Consider the following 23,321-nt stretch of genomic DNA (forward strand, 5'->3'; position numbering starts at 1 on the left):
AGTGCATGGGTTTTCTAAACCCTCTTTTTTTTTTTTTGAGTCAGAGTCTCACTCCTGTTGCAGGGGCTGGAGTGCAGTGGCACACTCACGGCCACCCCAGCGTCGACCTGCTGGGCTCTGGCAATCCTTCCGCCTCAGCCTTCCAAGGAGCTAGAACTACAGGTATGCGCCACCACGTCTGGCTAATTTTTTGGATTTATTGTAGAGACGTGGTCTTGCCAAGTTCCCAGGCTGGTCTCGAACCTGTGGGCTCAGGCAATCCTCTCACCTCGTCCTCCCAAAGTGCTGGGATTATAGGCATGAGCCAACATGCCCGGCCTTAAACCATAACTCTTATTGCATGCTTAAGAGCTATCAAATCATGTTCCATCCTTTAAAAACAATTCTGTTGCCCTGGCTCAAAACAAACAAATCATAAGTTGATTAATTCTCTCAGAAGCTTTCTAGGTAGTCTGATATTCCTAATGTCTTAGTACAACCTTAGAGAAACACGAAACTCTCACTGAGGGTTTACACAGCTCATCTGTAGGGAGATTCCTGTAAACTAAACTTGAACGCGAACCCTAAAATCTCTAAGACAGTGACTTTTCACCCACTGTACCCGTCTATGGATTACCTGTACATCTGTATTTTAGAGACAGACAGTGACAGATTTATCTAATTGATAAAGAGTGCTAATTATTTTCCTTAGTACATGTACCTTAAAACAGATAAAATGGATGTATTGCAATGGATACGATAGGTGTCAAAGTTTTGAGGTTAATGCCAAAACACCTATTCTTGAATTAATCACGTCTCTACATTCCACAGTGTTGTGATCCACCTTCAAAGAGAAGCAGCTGGGGTCCCTGTATATGGTAGCTTACCCCCAAATTCTTGCCTCACCTCCTCATCCAAAGATGTTTCGGCCAAAGTTGAGTCAGCCACCGCCTGGGTGTCAGTCACGGAACAAGGCCTTGGGACCTGAGGCTTGCTGATTAGAATGACCAGGAGAGTAAATAGCGCTCCCCTGAAAAACAGATCAAAGGCAGTGAATGAGTGAAGTTTTGGGGAAAAACAACAGTGAAGTCAGGAATACACGGAATGTACTTATACTTAAAGAATCAAGCATTGCAGACCATCTTTGACTGAACCTCTAGACCTTTGGACATGTAGAGGAACATCTAGAGATGAGAATTGTAAGTGGAAATGTGATTTGCTGGTCCTTGAGCTCAGAGAAAATGTCATTCTTGAAGCACACATAGCTTGGAAAGCTTAGAAAATCTGGATTTAAGGGAGGTCGGGGTGAAATCGCCCTTAGATATAGCAATACTTTCCAAAGGGTTTTTTATAGATTATTAATTCTAAATGGCATTACAGTCAAAAGAGATTCTGTGGCGATTTCTTTTGCCCGTGCCAACTCTGGCATGTCTCCATTTCTTTTCTCCCTTCTTTTTCTAATACACTTTGAAAACTTAAAAAAAGAGAGAGAGGGCCGGGCTCGGTGGCTCAGTCCGTCATCCCAGCACTTTGGGAGGCCGAGGCGAGTGGGCTGCCTGAGCCCGCGGGTTCGAGACCAGCCCAGGCAACTTGGCAAGCTCTCATCTCTATGATAAATCAAAAAATTAGCCGGGCGTGATAGCGCGCACCGTAGTTCCAGCTACTTGGAAGGCTGAGGCGGAAGGATCGCCGGAGCCTAGCAGGTTGATGCTGAGGTGACCATGAGCGTGTCACTGCACTCCAGCCTGGGCAACAGAGTGAGGCTCCAACTCAAAAGAAAATTTAAAAAGAGAGAGAGGGATTCTGTGGTCAGGGGAAGTATGGGAAATACTTGGCTCAACCAAGGTCACTGCATGTATTGACTACAGGACTTGTCAGAGGCCTTAATACACTGATAGGCATTGTTTGTCTTCTGGATAAACAGGATGCAGTGGGTTTTTTGTTTGTTTTTTTTAAGGTTGTTTTTTGTTTTTTGTTTTTGAGTCAGGGTCTCACTCTGTTGCCCAAGCTGGAGTGCAATGGAACAATCACAGCTCCCTGTAGCCTCCAATTTCTGGGCTCATGTGGTCCTCCTGCCTCAGCCTCCAAAGTAGCTGGGACCACACCAGGTGTGCCACCACACCAGTTTTGTTTTGTTTTTTTTGGAAGAGATGGGGTCCTGCTATGCTGCCCAGACTGGTCTCAAACTCCTGGGCTCTAGCAGTCCTTCCACCTCGGTCTCCCAAAGAGGTGGGATTAAATGTGTGAGCCACCACACCCGGTCTTTTTTTTTTTTTTGAGATGGGGTCTCACTACATTGCCCCGGCAGGTCTAAACTCCTGGCCTCAAGCAATCCTTTTGCCTCAGCATCCCAAGTAGTGGGACTATAGACCACGACCACACTGGCTTTCACATTGTCCTTTTAACGGACAAATAAAAATCGTGTATATTTGTGGTGTATGACATGGCGTTTTCCAATATGTACACATCGTGGAGTGTCGAGCAACTTAACGTGTGCATCACCTCAACACTTATCTTTGTGGAGGGAGAACATGTAGACTTGCGTCTCTGCGATTTCCAGGTAAACGGGACGTTATTATCAGCTACAACCACCATGTTGTACAATAGGTCTCTTGAATTTCGCCCTTCTGAGAGCTGACACTTTGCACCCTTTGGCCAACAGCTCCCAGCTCCTCGCCTGCCCTAAGCCTCTGACAACCACCACTGTACTCTCTCTGTTTCTGTGTGTTTGACTTTTTTCAGTTCCACAGATAAGTGAGATCAAGCCTGATGTCAATCAAAATCAAAGTCGGCCGGGCACGGTGGCTCATACCTTAATCCCAGCAATTTGGGAGGCTCAGGTGGGAGGATTGTTTGAGCCCAGGAATTCAAGACCAGCCTGGGCAGCATAGTTTCAGTACTAGTTCTATATCCAAGGCTAAGAAAAGGAACTGTCAAGTTCTGGGTCACTTGCTGTGTGATAGATAAATTCAACCCTCACAATACTAGGAGATGGAAGAATGTGAACCATTTCAAGAAGAATACAGCAAAGTAGACTGGACTAATAAATCTCCACTTATGAAAATAATAAAGAGGAAAATGCTGAGATAAATAATTATTTCCTCAAGTGGAATTTAATTTGAAATATACCCTTTCTGCCAACTCAATTAAAAACCCACTAGGCCAATAATAGAAGAATTGCAATCAAAATGATAGTTTCATCTTGAGAATAGAAACTTGTTAGAGGATTGACATCATAGTCTTAAGAATAATTCTGGCTGGGCACAGTGGCTCACACACGTAATCCCAGCATTTTGGGAGGCTGAGGCAGGAGGACTGCTTGAGCCCAGGAGTTTGAGACCAGGCTGGGTAACCTAGCAAGACCTCATTTATATTTAAACATAAATAAATAAATAACAGGGTGTGGTGGTGTGCACCTGTAGTCCCAGCTGTTTGGGAGGCAGAAGGATCGACTGAGCCCAGGAGGTCGACACCGCCATGAGCCGTGATCGAGTCACTGCACTCCAGCTAGGGTGAAGGAGAGCTCCACTCAAAAGTAAATACATAAATAAAATAAATGTAAGCCCTTTTCTAAAAGAAAAAAGTTCCAGTAGTTTCATATAGTCATTATTTAGATTATTTCCAATATGTGAATTTTGAACGTATTAAAGTAACTTTTGAAATGCAGGCTCTGAAGGGCTATATTTCACAGTGTCATGGGTCAGCCTGTGTCCATGTAGGCAAATCCCCGCCCGGCCTCCGAGCCTCCCAGCCCACTGGGGTACCACCTGTGGCCCCCTTCCCCAAGCGTGGGCAGCGCCTTGGATACGCTTGACAATCGCTCCTGTGACTACATTATGTTAGACGGGAAAGCGGAAGCAATTCTGAAAGCATCAAGGCCCTTAACGAGCTGACTTCTGAGTACGTCAAAAGGAGATTTTCCTGAGGGCCCAATCTAATCTGGTGAGCCGTAGGAGAGAGCTGAGGTCCACCCTGAGCTCCGGGATGTTCTTCTGCCAAGAAGCGACCACTGGCATCCTACAGCCGCAAGGAGATGGATTCTGCCGGGGAGCACCCGGACGAGCTTGGAAGAGAATCACGGAGTCAGCGAGGCTGCAGCCCCACGGACACCCTGAGGCCTTGAGAGAGCTGAGCAGGGGTCCTGCTAAACCGGGCCCAATCCCGACCCACAGACACTGGGAGATAAGAAATGCGTGTTGTTTTAAGCCACTACATTGGTGGTAATTCGTTACATGGCAACAGAAGACTGGTACAGCTTGGGCCATGGCCGCGTCCACCAGGTCAGCTGGCTTCCACCGTGAGGACAAAGACAGCATGACAAAGGCGGTGGAGTAACAAGAGGGAAGGATGCCAGGGCCCTGGCTGGCCTGTGGAGGAAGCCCGTGGTCCACACTGAGCTGTTAGGTGAGGGAGACACACAGTCCTGGCTTCCTGGGGCCACACATGTTAGGGGGTCTCTATCACAGCAACTCATGCAATCCATTACTAAGCCCTCCAAGGTCATTCACCCCAAGGTCACGTGATTCAACAGTCAATGAGGCTACAGGCCTCCTGCTTTTGCGATCTTCTGTTGTGTGGATCTGAGATGATCCGGAAAGTTCTAGGCAGATCCCCGGTCTCTTAATGTATGACGGGCCGCTTGGTCTTTTTCAAGTTCACTAGACTAAGCACAAGGGAAAACATCATGCTACGAAAACCTTTGTCCCCTAATAGTCCAGGGGGACAGAGAGAAGCCAGCATGCTCCAGTTAACCTGCGGGAAGGAAGCAGAGAAATGAGAGAGACAAGCTGAGAGGGGTTGAGCCGATACGCAGGAGGGCAGTGAGTTTCGGGAGACGCTTGCAGGAAGAGTCGGTGGCGGCAACTCCGAGGTCCCAGTGCCTCCAGGGCCCTCACCTCTTGGCTGTCAGCGTGCTGAGGCGCGAGGACTCCGTCTCTGCTTCTCTGAACATCAGCCCGAGGGTCTGGATGATCTCAATGCATGCCCTAGGAAACAGGGCGGAAGCATGCCCAGTGTCCCCCTCCAGGACTAGCCTAGCCAGAACTGCTCCCAGCTGGCCACGCAGGAAGAAGTACGGGAAGGGGCCACACCGCAAGGGACGGACACTGTCAAGTGCCAAGTCGGGGACCGCTGTGCAGCAAGCACTCACAAACAAATGCATGGCTGATATGGGGATTCGATCGCTTTTTTTTTTGCACCGAGCTCTCACTCTCCCCCAGGCTGGAGTGCAGTGGCCTGATCTTGGCTCTCCACAGCCTGGAACTCCTCAGCTCAAGCTATCCTCTTGACTCAGCCTCCCGAGTACCTGGGACTAAGGTGCGTGCCACCCAGCTAAACTTTTTTATTTTTGTAGAGATGGGGTCTCGCTATGCTACCCAAGCTGGTCTCAAACCCCTGGGCTCAAGCAATCCCCCTGTCTCAGCCTCCCAAAGTGCTGGGATTATAGGCATGAGCCACCACGCCCAGACTAAGTCATTTTAATATTCTTTTTCATTTGTGTGTTTAAGGATAATCAGCGCTACTTTATTTTAAAATTATTTTTTAATTTAATAATTTCAAATAGGTACTATTTGGCTCAAAACGTCCAAGGTAGAAAAAGAACACAGTGAAAGGTGTCTCTCCTACAGACAAAATATTACTAGTTTTTCACGTCATTGTTCTATTGAAATTGAACAAAATGAATGCTATTTTAAAAACTCTATGTGGGCCGGGTGTGTTGGCTCATGCCTGTCATCCCAACACTTTGGGAGGCCGAGGCAAAAGTGCAGCCTGAGCCCAGGAGTTGGAGACCAGCCTGGGCACACAACGAGACCTCATGTCTACAATAAATTTAAAAAATTAGCCAGGCGTGGTGGCACACGCCTGTAATCCCAGCTACTCGGGAGGCTGAGGCTGAGGATTGCCTGAGCCCAGCAGGTCGAGGCTGCGGTGGCCATGAGTGTGCCACTGCACTCCAGCCTGGGCAACAGAGTGAGACCCTGACTTAAAAAAAAAAAAATCTATGTGAAGCAAGACTTGTAGCACCATGACTCACTGGTACAGCATATGTTTTTCTTGGTGACCTGCATCTACCTTGAACACCCTAGGGAAAGAAAATATATGGTTATCGAGTTAGTACTCACGCCAGCTCGTCAGCCCTCTGGCTCTGATTCTGAAGTGCGTTCTTGTCCCTGGACTCTGGCAAGTACTCGTGAAGCTTGCTCACCAGGAAATGGAAGAAGTCGCTGGTCTGAGAAAGCAAGCAGGAAGGGAGGTGGAATGAAGGTATCCGTTGTCCACACTCCCTCCTTATGAAAGAGATGATGTGCTCTTTGACCGGAGAAGTGAGTGGCAATGTCTCATTCATATGAGCATCACCCACACCGAAGACGTGCTTGTACTTACAGCCAGGAGACCGCTGTCCTGGGGACCAAAGCGAGTACTGGGGACAAGGTGGGGGGATGCTGGGAGGCCCGTTTAGGTCGGTCTCATCCTTAACACCCAAGACCATCAGGAAGCAGATGCATGACCTCGGGCGAGCTACTCGGTCACCTTGGAAAATGGTGCTCTATCATTTCTGCCTCTCCAAGGTAATCTGGCCTTTGCGAGGACCGAATGGACAACAAATAGGCAAGTTCTTGTTTAAAAACGTTTATTGAGCTGGGTGCGATGGCTCACGCCTGTAATCCCAGCACTTTGGGAGGCTGAGGTGAGAGGATTGCCTGAGCCCAGGGGTTCGAGACCCGCCTGGGCAACTTGGCGAGACCTCGTCTCTACAATCAATCAAAAAATTAGCCGGGCGTGGTAGCGCACGCCTGTCGTTCCAGCTACTTGGAAGGCTGAGGCACAAGGTTCGCCTGAGCTCAGCAGGTCGAGGCTGCAATGGCAATGAGCATGCCACTGCACTCCAGCCTGGGCGACAGAGTGAGACTCAACCCCGCCCCGAAAAAAAAGTTTATTGTCCAGGTGCAAGGATTCACACCTTTAATCCCAGCACTCTGTAAGTCTGAGGAAGGAAGATCACTTGAGCCTGGGAGTTCAAGACCAGCCTGGACAGCATAGCGAGACCTCGTCTCTACAAAAAAATATAAAAAATTAGCCAGACATGGTGGTTTATGCCTGTAATCCCAGCTACTTGGGAGGCTGAGGAGGGAGGATTGCTTGAGTCCAGGAGGTCAAGGTTGCAGTGAGCCGTGATTGTGTCACTGCACTCCAGCCTGGGCAACACAGTGAGACTCCGACTCAAAAAAAAAAAGTTTACTAAAACAGAAACAAATGCTCAGCTCGAGTCTAGCCTTTGCAAATGGCACAGAATGGCATTAATACTTCTCCTAGTCCAGAGGACTTGCAGGTTGCCATTTCTGCCCAAATAAACTCTGTCTTCCAGCTGGGGAGCCCATTTTTGTGTGTCCCCGTCCAGGCTCAAGAGAGAAGTCGAGCATGAAAATCAGCCCTGGCCCATGACGTCAGGCAGGTCGGCCCTAGTGGGACATGTCACGCAATGGCCGCTCTTTCTGTTTAGATAAGCAGACATATGCCCTCGTTCAGGGAGATGGCGAAAGAAGGGCTGGAAGGACTGGAGAAAAGGGAACAGGAGGAGGGCAGGGTGCACACCTGACACGTTCGGGCGTGGGCGGGACCACCCATGGCCCAGTACACTGGCAGAGTGCGTGGTTACACATGGACTCTGGAGTCAGGCTTTGTGAGATCAAATCCCAGCTCTGCCACTGGTTAGTTGTGTGGCATTTGGCAAACTGTGTATACTCCCTTGACTCCCTTTCTTCATCTTTTTTTTTTTTTTTGGTCGGTGTCTCACTCTGTCGCCCTGGTTGGAGTGCAGTGGCACAATCACGACTCACCACAGCCTGGGCTCAGGCTATCCTTCCACCTCAGCCTCCTGAGTAGCCGGGACTACAGATGTGCGCCACCATACCCGGGTAATTTTTTTTGTTGCCGAGGCTGAGTTTCTTCATCTTTAACATAGAGTTATAATCTCACTTCATGGAGTTGATACTAGGATTCGATAAAATAGTGTGCATTTGTAAAGCTTAAACAGTGCTTAACACAGCATAAGTGCTTAGTAAGTATCTGTTATTTTTTATTTTTTTGAGTTGGAGTCTCACTCTGTCACCCAGACTGGAGTGCAGTGGCCACTCCCGGCCACCGCAGCCTCGACCTGCTGGGCTCCGGCGATCCTTCCGCCTCAGCCTTCCAAGTAGGTCCGTGCTACCACGCCTAGTTATATTTTTTATTTTTATGTCAGTGTTTCACTCAGGCGCCCAGACTTCAGTGCAGTGGCATGATCACAGCTCACCGCAGCCTTGACCTCCTGGGCTCAGGCGATCCTCCTGCCCCAGCCTCCTGACTAGCTGGAACTACAGGCACGTGCCACAATGTCTGGCTTTTTTTTTTTTCAGAGATGAGGTCTCACTTTGTTGCTCAGGCTGGTCTTGAACTCCTAAGCTCAGGCAATCCTCCCTCCTCAGCCTCTCAAAGTGCTGGGATCATAGGCATGAGCCACTGTGCCCAGCCAAGGTTCGATTATTATGATGATCTCTTGCCTCTTGCTGGTTCAGGAATTTTCACTTATAAAATACCATCTATCTGCCTGCAGCAACATGGAAGAATCTCAAAAGTATAATACCAAAAGAGATCAGGCACAAAAGGGTCCTCCAAGCAGGAGTCCATCTAAGTGGGGGGCTCAGAGGCAAAACGAGTCTTACAGGAGGCCGGCGGGGGGGGGGGGGGCCGGGGGGGGGTGCCGGCGGCCAAGAGCACAAGGGAAACTCCCGGGTGATGCAAAGGCTCTGAATCTTGAGTGAAGTCCCTAAACACTGAAAGCGGGGGCTTAAAAAGATAGGAGGGGGCACACAATATCAACAAGGGTGCACAATCCCAGTCCAGGCAAAGTGAGGTCTCCAAGGGGAGGCCCAAACCTCACCTATACTTCACCACTTACACACCCAGTCCTGACTTGTACCTCACATCTTTAAAATAACAAAGAATAAGACGGAATAGTGCACAGCCATAAGAAGGCAAACGTATGGACTTCGCAGCGACTCGGATGGATTTAGAGTTCGTCATACTCAGTGATCTATCGCAGAAACAAAGAACAGAAGACCCCATGTTCTCACTCATAAGCGGACCCTGGAAGCTAATCGTAACACTGCAAGAAAGGGATTGGCAGTAGCGGGATGCTGCCAGGGTGGAGGTGGGGGGACATAACATCAGTAAGGGTTCCTGATCTCAAAGCAGGCAAAGTGGGGACCGAAGTGAGGCCCACATTCTCCCTATATGACGTCCACTTGTATACCTAATCCTGAACGGTACTCCACATCTTTAAAATAAAATATAAAAAAGAAATTAAAGAACAAAGAGAGCTAGCGGCCCACTCGTGTCCATAACAGCATCATCCACATCTAAAACATGGAAGCAGCCGGGCACGGTGGCTCACCCCTGTCATTCCAGCACTTTGGGAGGCCAAGGTGGGAGGATGGTCTGAGCCCAGAGATTCGAGACCAGTGGGCGACTTGTCAAGACCTCGTCTCTAGAATAAAATTTTAAAAATATTAGCCGGGCATGGTGGTGCATGCCTGTGGTCCCAGCTACTTGGAAGGCTGAGGCAGAAGGATCCCCTGAGCCAAGCAGGTCGAGGCCACGGTGGCCAGGACCATGCCACTGCACTCCAGTCTGGGCCACAGAGTGAGACTCTGACTCAAAAACAGTAATAATAATAAAAACAAAGATAAAACATGGAAGCAGCACAGGTGACCACCAGCAGATGAAGGTGTAAGCTACACCCACCTACACACACCAGGCAATACGATTCAGCTGTAAAAAGGAAGGCCATCTGGACCCAGGCTACGCCTGAGTTAAACTTGAGGATGTGACGCTAAGTAAAGTGGGCCGGTCACAGAAAGGGTGGTACTTAGAATGCGAGTCACAGAGACAGAAAGCAGAATGCCGGCTCCCACGTGGGGAGAGGGGGAGGGGAAAGTTGGTTACCAGATGAAGAGCTTCAGTTTGGCAAGATGAAGAGTTCGGGAGATGCTGGCACTGATCTGCACAGCCACGTGGATGCACGCAGTGCCATGTAATGGATACGCGAACGTGATTAAGAAGGTACATTGTGTGTTGTGTGCATTTTGCCACGAAGTGTAAAACTTGGGGAAAACCCTCATGGAGAAAAATAAAGACTGGCAAAGAACACACTGAGAAAACTCTCTCGCTTATTCACATACACACTCACTGAACACGTGGCTGGTGTTTGCCAGACACGTGGCAGGCATTACACTAGAGAACGAGACATTATCTTGAGCAAAACAGACAGATGTGTCTATTCTTCCAAAGCTTGGAGGTTAGTCAACCCACTGAAACGTGTTCTCATCCTTTAAACTGACTTGCAATAAAATTAAAAAAGAAGCCGGGCACGGTGGTTCATGCCTGTCATCCCAGCACTTGGAGAAGTCGGAGTATGAGGATTGCTTGAGGTCAAGAGCTCCAGACCAGTCTGGTCAATATAGTGAGACCCAGTCTCTACCAACAACAAAAAAAATCAGTCAGGCACGGTGGCTCACACATGTAGTCCTAGCTACTTGGGAGGCTGAGGTGAGAGGATCACTTGACCCCAGGAGGTTGAGGCTGCCGTAAACTGTGATTGCACGACTACACTCCACTCTGAGCAATAGAGTGAGACCCTGCCCCTTAAAAAATGAGTTCAGCCCCCACCCTTTCTTTATAATTTCTTTTCTTCATAAATTACCCAACCTGTGATATTCTGTTACAGCATCACAAAACAGACTAAGGCAGAATCCCTAATCTCTCTACCCCGGGATGGGGTCCCCAGGGGGCTTCATGCCACCTTAAGTTTTCCAAGAAACCTAGCACAAAGTTGCCTCACCTTAAGCTATGACAACCGCTTAAATAAAAAACTCCTGACTGGGCGTGGTGGCTCAAGCCTGTAATCCCAGTACTTTGGGAGGCCGAGGTAAGGGGATTGTCTGAGCCCACGAGTTCAAGAAGAGCCTGGGCAAATTGGGGAGACCTTGCCTCTACAATAAATCAAAAGATTAGCCGGGCGTGGTAGCGTGCGCCTGTAGTTCCGGCTCCTTAGAAGGCTGAGGCAGGAGGATCGCCGGAGCCCAGTAGGTGGATGCTGGGGTGGCCATGAGTGTGCCGCTGCACTCCAGCCTGGGCGACCTCCAACTCAAAAAAAATAAAATAAAAAAACTCTTACTAGAAGGCACAAATGTCGACCGGTGATCATCACGTGCTGACTTTGTGCAAACGTGGGTGAAGACGGATGCCGGCTGCGGATTAGAGAGAGCCCTGAGACTGCAGGGTCTTGACGGCTGGTGGCGGGCAGGCCACAGGCCTCCCCTGAAGCGTGGAGAGACCCCGAAGAGAGAGGCTGCCTACCCGCTGCCTTTTACGTCTCTCTCCATTCACTTGGGCCTTTCAGTCTCGACAGCAGAATCAGAAGATCTGTTTTATCCAGTAAAGACCGTGGCATTGAAGAACAGGTGCAGCATTTTCAAGTGCAAAGAGCATCATGCTGTCTTATTCCTAGACTTCTTTTTTTCAAAATTCTCACCTTTTTTTATTTGTGTAAAGGTGAGGCCTCACTACATTACCCAGGCTGGTCTTGAACTCCTGAGCTCAAGTGATCCTCCTGCCTAGACCTGTCAAAGTGTAGGACCACAGGGATGAACTTTTTGCATTGGGCCAAAAGTTTCTTGTTGTGGTTTTGAGTCGGGGTCTCACTCTGTCGCCCAGGCTGGAGTGCAGCGGCACGACCACGGCTCACCGCAGCCTCGACCTCCAGGGCTCAGATCCTTTTACCTCGTCCTCCTGAGGAGCTGAGACTACTGGCTTACACCACCATGTCCAGCTAACTTTTTTTATTTTTATTTTTGTAGAGACAGGGTCTCACCATGGTATCTAGGCTGATCTAGAAGTTCTGGATTCAAGCAATCCTCCTATCTCAGTCTCCTAAAGTGCTGGGATGACAGATGTGAGCCACCACACTCAGCCTCCTCTTTTTAAAATGTGTATGTATATGAATTTTTTTTTTTGAGTTGGAGTCTCACTCTGCCACCCAGGCTGGAGTGCAGTGGCACACTCGTGACCACCACAGCCTCAACCTGCTGGGCTCAGGAGATCCTTCCGCCTCAACCTTCCAAGTAGCCAAAACTACAGGCATGCACCACCATGCCCGGCTGGTTTTTTTGTTTATTGTAGAGACAAGGTCTCGCCAAGTTGCCCAGGCTGGTCTCGAACCCGTGGTCTCAGGTAATCCTCTCATCTTGGCCTCCCAAAATGCTGAGATTATAGGCCTGAGTCACCGTACATACATATTTTTATTCTTACACTTCTGATCAGGTTAATTTTTCACAAGAGAATAAACATGCAATTCAACAGGAAAAGCCTATGGGACCTGGAACACGCCCGCATTGAGTTTGGCCTTGGGGAGAAATCAAGCCGAATAAGACACATGGCTGTCCTAAAAACGCATACAGCATGTTATGACAAATAGGAAAAACAGACTGATAGCTACAATTATGAAGGAAGCATGTCTGTGATGACTCTGGGGGGTAGGAGCTGAGTCGTGGTCATGCGACATACCCCACGCCTCGCTCGGGCTAGACGTGTGACCTGCTGCTGAACTGTCACAGGGCATGGGCACGACCAAGGTCACAGCACTGCACTGTCCAGCACAGACAGCAGATGTCTAAATGAACTGAAAGAGAATACGATGAACATTCCACCTGTTTAGTCACCAGCCACATTCAAGCGCTTAACAGGTACGCAGCTAGTATCCACTATATAGAACAGTGCATATAATAAAGAATCAAGCCGGGCTCGATGGCTCAGCCTGTAATCCCGCACCTTGGGAGGCTGAGGTGAGTGGATTGCCTGAGCCCGTGGGTTCGAGACCTGCCTGGGCAATTTGGCGAGACCTCATCTCTACAATAAATCAAAAATCAGCCAGGCGTGGTAGCGCATGCCTGTAATTCCAGCTACTCGGAAGGCTGAGGCGGAAGGATCGCTGGAGCCCAGCAGGTCGAGGCTGCGGTGGCCGGGAGCGGCCACTGCACTCCAGTCTGGGTGACAGAGTGAGACTCCAACTCAAAAAAAATAAAAAACTAAAAAAATAAAGAATCAAAGAGGCTCCCAGCACTTTGGGAGGCAGAGACAGGAGGATTGCCTGAGCCCGCGGGTTTGAGACCAGCCTGGGCACCATTCCCCACATAGCGGCCACCTCACCCTCGGACACTGCGCCTTCTCCACTGATGGCCTTGGTAGCTCTGTCTAGCAGAGGCGCAGGCTGTAGGGCACTGGCCATATTCTCCCTCTCTCTCTTTTTTAGAGGCAGGGTCTCACTCTGTTGCCCAGGCTGGAGTGCAATGGCACACTCATAGATCCTGCAACCTTGAACTCCTGGGCTCCAGAGATTCTCCTGCCTCAGCCTCTCAAGTATCTGAGACTCCAGGCACTTGCCACCAGGCCTGGCCATGTTATTCTCTACAGCTAATCTTGCCGTCTAGTTTGGGTGATCACCCTTCCTCATTTGCCTGGAACTGTCCTTGCTTTCCAAAATCCTGGGTGCTTCCTTTCCCAGGCAAACTGGAACACTGGGTCTGCCAAATCTGGGTAAACAGATGGCTGGTTGCTGTGTAGAATTCATGAAATAATGGTTTTACTCCCTGGGAAAAAAAAAAGAATCCACGAAATAGCTGGGACTGTCTCACGTGGCTGGGAGTTTGTGTGCTTCGCAAATTCTCAATAAAACGGCAGCCAGGATCAGGACACAACAGAGAGCCACCACGTGAGCTCAGCCCTTGCAGGGCATACACCCTCACCAGGCCTCACCAGCACCACACCAACCCTCACCCAGGCTTCCTTCTACCATCACCTGAAACTGAAAACAAAGTGTCTATAACAAGCCTCCCCAGGAGTCATGTGTGTAAAAACACCAGTCCTACATGCAAAAGGAATTTTTACTTTTATTTATTATTTTTTAGAGACAGGATCTCACTCTGTCACACAGGCTGGAGTGAAGTGATGTGATACAGCTCACTGCAGCCTCGCCCTCCTGAGATCAGGTGATCCTCCCACCTCAGCCTCCCAAGTAACTGGGACTACAGGCCAGGTTCCACTATGTTGCCCAGGCTGGCCTTGATCTCCTGGGCTCAAGCAATCCTCTTCCTCCGCCTCCCAAAGTGCTGGGATTATAGGCATGTGCTATCGCACCCGGCCTCAAAAGTAATTTTTAAAAATGTTATTTTTACTGTAAAGGAGTCTGCATAGTAACACTTGTGGAAATCCACTTCCCCATCCCACGGCCCCACACATGCCAAAAACCTTCCCACTGGAACCTCTTTTCTTCGGCTCTCCAACCCAGCCCACATGAGCTACTCTTCACTACCCCTCCTTCCCATCTCCCCCCAACATACACATAGACATTATTGATCACATCCAAAATGATCAAGTGCTAAGACACGACTGCATTACATTTAATTGACATTTTAAAATACAGCATCAGGGCCAGGCGCAGTGGTTCATGCCTGTCATCCCAGCACTTTGGGAGGTAGAGACGAGAGGATTGCCTGAATCCAAGGATTCGAGACTGGCCTGGGCAACATGGTAAGACCGCATCTTTACAATAAATTTAAAAAATAAGTCAGGTGCAGTGGCTCACACCTATAATCCCAGCACCTTGGGAGGTGGAAGTGAGAGGATTGCCTGGCCCATGGGTTCAAGATCAGCCTGGGCAACCTGGCAAGACCTTGTCTCGATAATAAAAATTTTTTAAATGTTAGCCAGGCATGGTGGTGCATGCTTGTGATTCCAGCTACTTGCAAAGTTGAGGCAGAAGGATCACCTAAGCCCAGCAGGTCGAGGCCGCGATGGCTAGAACCATGTGACTGCACTCCAGCCTGAACAACAGAGACTCTGACTCAAAAAATGAAAAAATAAAGCAAAGCATCAGAACACAAGACAATATTAATTACTATGTTTTAATTCATGCTCAATTTGGTAATCAGGTGAAACATGTTTTTTACGTTTTATTCTTTTTTTTTTTTCCAAGTCGGAGTCTTACTCCATCGCCCAGACTAGAGTGTAGTGGCATACTCATGGTCACCCCAGCATCAGCCTGCCAGGTTTCGGCAAACCTTCCATTTCAGCCTTCCATATAGCAGGAACTACAGGCACACACCACCACGCCCGGTTAATTTTTGACTTATTGCAGAGATGAGGTCTCGCCAAGTTGCCCGGGCTGGTCTCAAACCTGTGGCTCAGGCAATCCTCTCACCTCGGCCTTTCACGTTTTAAAGATTAAAAATGAAGCAAAACACCTGCCTTCCAGAAGAGCCTCTTCAGAATGAAGTTTTTCTGGGCTGCTCCTTTCAGCTCCGTGATTAAACCAAGTATCTTCCCCAAAGTATTGTCTTTAAGAAAAAGTTCAGATTTCAGTTGACTGAAGTGCCGGATTTTCTCCTCAGATCTACAGAAACACAGAAGATGTTCCATGTTAACAAAAAGACACAGCAGTTTAGGAATAGCACCGATTATCGACAGTTGGTTCAACTTTGTTTCTCATGGAATTTCACCACAGCTTTGTACGGCCAGCTGTGTTATCCATCCATCAACAGTGAAACGTGCTCCCCTAGATGAAGCTACTTATTACTCTTCAAACATACTTCCTGTCCACGCTCCCTTGTCTGTCCAAACATACTTCACTGTTGCTGTCTCTGGTAAATTTCTCTTTTTTATTTACCATAATTCATGGAACCGTGTGTAATGGGCCAGGCTTGGTGGCTCAGCCTGTCATCTCACTACTTTGGGAGGCCGAGGCGAGTGCCTGAGCCCGCAAGCTCGAGACCAGCCTGGGCAACTTGGCGAGACCTCGTTTTTACAATAAATAAATAAATTAGCCGGGTGTGGTGGTATGGACCTGTAGTTCTGGCTACTTGAAAGACTGAGATGGAAGGATCGCCGGAGAACAGCAGGTCAACACTGGGATGGCCAGGAGCATGCCACTGCACTCCAGCCCAGGCGACAGAGTGAGACTGCTCAAAAAAAAGAAAAATAAGGACGTCTCTTAGCTTCAGGGCCGGGTGCGGTGGCTTATGCCTGTGATCCCAGCACTTTGGGAGGCAGAGGCAAGAGGACTGCCTAAGCCCAGGGGTTTGAGAACAGTCCAAGCAACTTGGCGAGACCTCGTCTCTACAATAAACTAAAAAATTAGCCGGGCATGGTGGCACACGCCTGTAGTTCCAGCTACTTGGAAGGCTGAGGCGGAAGGATCACCAGAGCCCAGCAAGTCAATGCTGGGGTGGCCGGGAACGTGCCACTGCACTCCAGCCTGGGCCACAAAGTGGAACTCTGACTTAAAATAAACAAATAATAATAATAATATTTGCTTAATATTTTTTCTTTTAATTAACTCACTTTTTTTGCTTAAAGAAATTTATAAAGAAAGCTTTGTATCACTACTTTACAGGGAAAACCAGTGCCACTTGGCATGCATTGTGGGTACTGCACAAATAGCATGAAAGTAGCGTCAACCCTAAGCCAGGACGGCTGAGGCTTTCACTCTGTGAGAAACAGGCAGATGGGCATGGAGCCAAGAGTCATGCCTCCTGACCCCACACCCAAAGGCTTTCCTGATGACATCAGACTAGCTGGAAATAGTTCAAAGCGATTTCCTGCCATGTCAGAGCACCCTGGGGTCATCCCATCACTGAGCCATGCACGGCCCACGCTTTGGGAAGAGCTGGCTTTGCTGAAAAGACCTTCTCCTTAGAACTTTCCCTAATTCAGGCTGGGTGTGGTGCCCACATCTGGAATCCCAGCGCTTTGGGAGGCCGAGGCGGGAGGATTGCTTGAGCCCAGGAGTTTGAGACCAGCCTGGGCAACATAGCGAGACCTCGTCTTTACAAAAAATTTAAAAATTAGCCGAATGTGGTGACATTCACCTGTAGTTCCAGCCACTCAGGAGGCTAAGGCAGAAAGATCACCTGAGCCCAGCAGGTCGAGGTTGTGGTAGCCATGACTGTGCCACTGCACTCCAGCCTGGGCAAGAGAGTGAGACTCCAATTCAAATTTTAAATTACAAAAAAAGAACCTTCCCTAATTCCACCAAGAAGGAACACAGTCCTGTCCCTCGCAGCGTTCCAGCATCACATCAGTCCCGTTTCACTCCACTGTGTTTTTTGGGATTTTTTTGAGTTGGAGTCTCGCTCTGTCACCCAGACTGGAGTGCAGTGGCCGCTCCCGGCCACCGCAGCCCCGACCTACTGGGCTCCTTCCACCTCAGGTTTCCAAGGAGCCAGAACTATAAGCATGTGCTACGGCCTAGTTAATTTTTGATTTATTGTAGATGTGAGGTCTCAGCAAGTTGCCTGGGTGGGTCTCGAACCCACGGGCTCAGGCAATCCACTTGCCTCGGCCTCCCAAAGTGCTGGGATTACAGGCTGAGCCCGGCCACTGAGCCCGGCCCACTGTGTTATTTGGCACAAGCATCCTAGCCCCTCAGCTGACTTTTCACAACTTAAAAAAAAAAAAGTTACTGGATTAAATATTGTTTCATCTCCTGCTGTGCTCAGCAATAACTTGTGCTTGGCTGGACACTGACCATGGGGCGGGCTCTGACCCGGCTTATTCACTGAGCTGGCTCCCACCAAGGGATTGTGCTGGGGGTTCCTGTCACATCTTAGAGGAGGTGAGAGGGTTAAGTGACCTGTCCAAGCTCACACAAGTGACTCAAAGCTGGGTGCAAAGTGACACAAGGGACAGTTCACGTTCTGCAAAGATTGATGGAAGTTTCGAATTTCTGACTTGGAACCTGTTTTTCCACCCACTCCAGAAGCTTGTGATGCCAGCCATGGATCCTAACGTGCCCCATGGAATATGGGTTCCTGCCCACCATCTCCCCATTAAAAGAAAAAAGTAACAGGCTATCCTCCGTCCAGTCTGTGAGTCTCTCTTCTTAACCCTCAAACTAAGACTTCTGACAAGATGGTCTCTTTTCTCATAGAGACACGGGAGGAGAAATGATCATTACAAATCTAGCAATAGCAACCATAGAGGTGGATGAATGCTGGATCCTATCTGTGGGTAATTATCTGAGCAGGTTACATTGCTTCTCCATGTCTCAGTTTCCTCATCTGTAAAATGATGATGACAGCACCTATCCAGTTGTGCTAGGGTTTTATGGGGTTTTTTTTTTCTGTTAGTTAGTTAAGTTTGTTTGTTTGCTTGTTTGAAATAGGGTCTAACTATGTTGCCCAGGCTGGTCTCAAACTCCTGGGCTCAAACAATCCTCCCTCCTTTGCCTCCCAAATTGTGGGGATTACAGGCATGAGCCACTGCACACGGCCAGTTGTGTTGTTTTGATACTTTACTTGATGCATGTGCTTAGCACACAGTAATAAATGGTCTCTAAGTAAAACAGGAATAAGTTTGAGATACCCATTCCCTATACATTCACTTCTAATCACTACCATGTTTCATTTTTAAAATAACCAGAAAATGCCTCTACTCTCTGAAAACTCCAGAAACAACAGAAATGTAGTTTTCACAAACAAATGCGCTTAGAAAAGCAAAAGCATAGATGAAACACGACGTCAGCAGAATTATCTGGAAAACGATTTTCCTGTTTTTCCCATTTAGAGTCAGCAATATGCTAAGATCCACAATAGAAACAAACCGTCTTTAATCCTTTGCCACCTACAATAACAGATGGCGATGCCAAATTCATCGTTTTAAAGACCAAATTGCTTAGTATGCTTAGCAAAAAAAGGCAAAAAAAGTTCATAGGAAAAAGCACAATAACCACTCATACTAAAAATCAAGTAATATAACTCGAGGTGTCATACGCATCATAAATTCAAGTCAGATGAAATAATGACAAGTTATCAAGAAACAACGACAGTTTCTTTGGAAATCCAGAGACTATTTGCTTCTACGTAGACGACAAACTTTACTGGTGCACTGGACTAACTGAAATAAGAAACAGTCGAGTACCAGAAGACCCCAGTATTCAACTCAGGAATAAGAGGGACATTGCTAACAATGTTCACAGACACTTGATGTTTCCCTCAGCCAGAAGGCATAAATCCAGGACAAACATATGGACTTCGCAGCAACTTGGATAGATTTGGAGTCGATCATACTCAGTGATCTATCACAGGAACAAAGAACAGAGTGCCATATGTTCTCACTCATAAGTGGACGTGGAACAATTTTCATAATGCTATAAGAAAGGGATTGGCAGTAGTGAGAAACTGTTAGGGGAGGGAGGGGCACACCTCATCAACAAGGGTACCTGCATATGCAATGTTTGTATACCTGACCCTGAATTATACCCTACATCTTTATCATTAAAACAAAGAAAGAAGCATAAATCCACCAAAATCATGTGCAGGAAGACTGTTGATCTAATAATAAGCTCTATTTTCTTGTGTGTCTTTATTTGTCCAGACCTTTCATAGAAACAATACCTCCCATTTGCATAAGGCTTTACAGCTGGATGAGAGGACTGAACAGTCACATTTGTGACCAAGAGTTCTAACTGGAAGACCTAAAGCATGTCTATTCCTTTTCAACCAAACGTGCCCAGCCAGTGGAGACATGTCTTACGTGTCACCACATCCCTCAAGGAGCATGTGAAATCACTGCACTTTCAATACGCCGCCTTCAGGAATAACTTTGCAAGGAACATGCTCTTCCTGAGTTGGGATAGCGGCAGAATGCTCCTTCTTGCCTTCAGGAATACATTTCAAGTCACACACATACAAAGTTCAAGTCTGTTTTGCTATGCAGTGAGCTTTAAACATCACTTTAGATAAAGCACCAAAACGAAAACGGGTATCTTTCTAGGGCAAGCATACGCAAACATGTAGAAGTTCTAAGCTATCTGTACAACCTTCTTTCCATTTGTGGATCCACAGTGAGGAATGGCGTCCTGTTTTCTTCTAATGTTCAGTGAGTTTTATTTCTTTGGGGGACGCAGGAAGGACCCTCTCTCTCCTACATCATTGTACACTTCTGAATTTTCATGTGTTCCTTGTGTTTCTGTCATCTCATCCCTCGTTTTTATTTCTTCGGGGGTGCAGGAAGGACTCTCTCTCATATGCCATCGTACACGTCTGAATTTCATGTGTTCATTGTGTTTGTCACCTCATTCCTCAATTTTGTTTCTTTGGGGGTTGCAGGAAGGACCCTCTCTATCATATGCCATCATACCTTTCTGAACTTTCACGTGTCCGTTGTGTTTCTGTCACCTCATTCCTCGCTTCTTCCGATGCTCCAGTCGTCCCACCTTTGACTAGAGGAGCCCCGCCGTGTGGGTTCCTGTGTCCTGAGTGGCCACCCCTTCTGTGTCCCTTCTGCTGTAAGCTGTCGTAGACTCACCTGGTACATTTCCCGCTCAGGGCTAGAATCAGCCGCTCCTCTAAGGAACTTGGCTCTTTTAGCGGGGATTGAACGTGCATCTTTTAAAACTGATTTACTCTCAGCCCGTTCACATGACCCCCATGTGCCTCACTACTCCAGACCTCTCAGAGCTTTCCTGTGATTTATGTGATATTGTGGTTAAGAATTCCAGCTTTCAAAGCAAATCCACACCCTCTTTTTCAGTGTGGCTTTAAAACTGTCTTTTGCACACTTCCCCTTCCTGGCCTCCCTTGCACTGTGAGGCCTACCTGACTCTGCTTTCTTAGAATTCCAGGGGCTGACCTCACAGCAAGCCAGATGGGAAGGCCCAGCTAGGGCACCCTCTCTGCCCAGGGTGAGTTGTGAGCCAGCTCACCTATCACCCTGGGCCTATCAGGGTAACACCAACCAGGCCCAAATTCCAGAGGCTAATCTTAGAACAGGCCAGGCCTGAGCCTCACAGTGGAGGCCTTCCCCACAAAGAGATGCATAGACCACTGATCCGGTACCTGGCCCACAGTCATGATGATGCCAGTCACACCCCTGAGAAGACAATTACTTGGTGAGTCATCATTTTAAAATATAATGTCTGGGCCAGGCGTGGTGGCTCCTGCCTATAATCCCAGAACTCTGGAAGGCTGAGATGGGAGGACCACTTGAGGCCAAGAGCTCAAGACCAGCCTGGGCAACACAGCCGGATGCCGATGTTAATAAAAACTTTTATTTATTAAATAAAAACAAATAAATGTGATCGTCAGCCACACGTACAGCACAGAGTTAGGAGACGCAAGAGGAGAGAAAAGCCTCCATGTCATATACCGCCGCTCCTTACCTATATGGCTTCTGCCTTCCAGCAGGCCTGAACGCACGGGCATACACGGGGTCTTGTAAGAGTGTAGCTTTCTGAAAGAGGAACAAAGAGGGGCTTGTTCGAATCTTTGTTTACTGAAATTCAATTAGCTGATATTATATATATATATATATATATATATATATATATATTCTGTAATCCCTTTCATAGTACATGATTTGTCTATATAACTCATTCCAGTGTTTGATACCACAGGGAATTTTTTCCCTTATGCAGTTTTTTAAAAAGTTTTAAATAGAACCTTGCTCATTATAAAATTATTTACCAACATCTCAACAGTGGAGAAATGCATAAAATCAGAGATAGACGCTCTCTGCTCTCCACCACCCCTCCCATCCCACTCTCAAAGTATCTTACGGGGCAGCAGAGCGCGGTAGCCCCTGTAGTCCCAGCTACTCAGGAGGCTGAGGCAGGAGGACCACTTGAGCCCAGGAGGGTGAGGCTGTAGTGACCGATGATCACGCCACTGCATTCCGGCCAGGGTGATGACAGAGTGAGGCTCTGTGTCTAATTTTTTTTTTTTTTTAAGTAGGATTTATTAAGTGGACAGAAAAGCTCCCACAGTGGGAGGGGACCTAAAGAGGTTGCCCAATATTTTTTAAAAGTATCTATTGGCCGGATGTGGTGACTCATGCCTTTGTAACCTCAGCTACTTGGGTGGCTGAGGCGGTGGTAAGCCCGTGTCTAGCCTGGGCAACAGGATGAGACCCTGACTCCAAAAAAAAAAAAGTATCTATTATCAGTTTGGTTTATGTCTTTCCAGGCATATAAAGATACATTACTTATAACATATACATGTATAATATTTTAATGTTATATAATTTTATAATATATATTTAATCCTAGGTAAATAATGTCACATATTAATCTGGAACTTGATCATCTCACTTAAGACATAGTGCAGAGTTTCTCACGTCTGTGTATAAAGATTCACTTCCGCCGGGCTCAGTGGCTCAGCCTGTCATTCCAGCACTTTGGGAGGCTGAGGTGAGTGGATGGCCTGAGCCCGCAGGTTCGAGACCCACCTGGGCAGCGAGACCTCATCCCTACAATAAATCAAAAATCAGCCGGGCGTGGTAGCGCATGCCTGTAATTCCGGCTACTCGGAAGGCTGAGGCGGAAGGATCGCCGGAGCCCAGCAGGTCGAGGCTGCGGTGGCCGGGAGTGGCCACTGCACTCCAGTCTGGGCGACAGAGTGAGACTCCAACTCAAAAAAAACAAAAAGATTCACTTCCATCTCTTTTGTGATTGTCTAGTATTCCGCAGCATAGGCACACAACACTTTGGTTAACGGCTGCCTGATTAACGGGGTCACTCCTTCCTTAAACCCGTAGTGCTGCCATTTCCCATTTCTTCTGGGTCCTCAAAGCAGTCAAGTCGTGTGCAGCAAGTTCTCTAAACAATCTTCCATTTGGCCAGGCGCGGTGGCTCAGCCTGTCATCCCAGCACATTGGGAGGCCGAGGCGAGAGGAATGCCTGAGCCCGGGGGATCGAGAGCAGCCTGGGCAACTTGGTGAGACCTCAGCTCTACGATAAGTCACACACAAAAAAAATAGCCGGGCGTGGTGACGTGTGTCTCTAGTTCCAGCTCCTTAGAAGGCTGAGGTGGAAGGATCACCTGAGCCCAGCAGGTCAAGGCTACAGTGGCCATGAGCATGCCACTGCACTCTGGCCTGGGTGACAAGAGTGAGACTCCAACTCAAAAAAAGAAAAAAAAGAATCTTCCATTTACATTGAGGGTTAATAGGCAGGTCAGAAGGAATTTCTAAAATACTTGCAGTGCAGATCCAAACTAGTGTAATCCTGTCTTAATCATATTCTTTTATTTGTTTGTTTATTTATTTTTGACTCGGAGTCTCACTCTGTCACCCAGGCTGGAGTACAATGGCACGCTCACAGCCACCGCAGCCTCAACCTGCTGGGCTCCGGCGATCCTTCTGCCTCAGCCTTCCGAGTAGCTGGAACCACAGGCTTGCGCCACCATGCCTCGCTGATGCTTTGATTTATTGTTGAGATGAGATCTCACCAAGTTGCCCAGGCTAGTCTCAAA

The 23,321-nt window shown here is 48.0% G+C and overlaps 1 protein-coding gene across 1 annotated transcript in view; it reads right to left on the bottom strand.

Moving 5' to 3' along the window:
* Positions 1-23,321, bottom strand: part of CUNH12orf56 (chromosome unknown C12orf56 homolog) — a 72,101-nt gene that overhangs the window by 3,843 nt on the left and 44,937 nt on the right. Inside the window, exons 5-9 of the mRNA XM_008056270.2 lie at positions 21,233-21,303; positions 15,322-15,466; positions 6,102-6,208; positions 4,875-4,964; positions 886-1,009 (exon numbers count right to left, since the gene is read on the bottom strand). Coding sequence (XP_008054461.2) covers positions 886-1,009; positions 4,875-4,964; positions 6,102-6,208; positions 15,322-15,466; positions 21,233-21,303 — 537 coding nt within the window. The remainder of the gene's footprint in view (positions 1-885; positions 1,010-4,874; positions 4,965-6,101; positions 6,209-15,321; positions 15,467-21,232; positions 21,304-23,321) is intronic.

The sequence above is a fragment of the Carlito syrichta genome, unplaced genomic scaffold (assembly GCF_000164805.1).
Source record: "Carlito syrichta isolate Samal-C Ts95f unplaced genomic scaffold, Tarsius_syrichta-2.0.1 Scaffold302305, whole genome shotgun sequence".
Classification (NCBI taxonomy): Eukaryota; Metazoa; Chordata; class Mammalia; order Primates; family Tarsiidae; genus Carlito; species Carlito syrichta.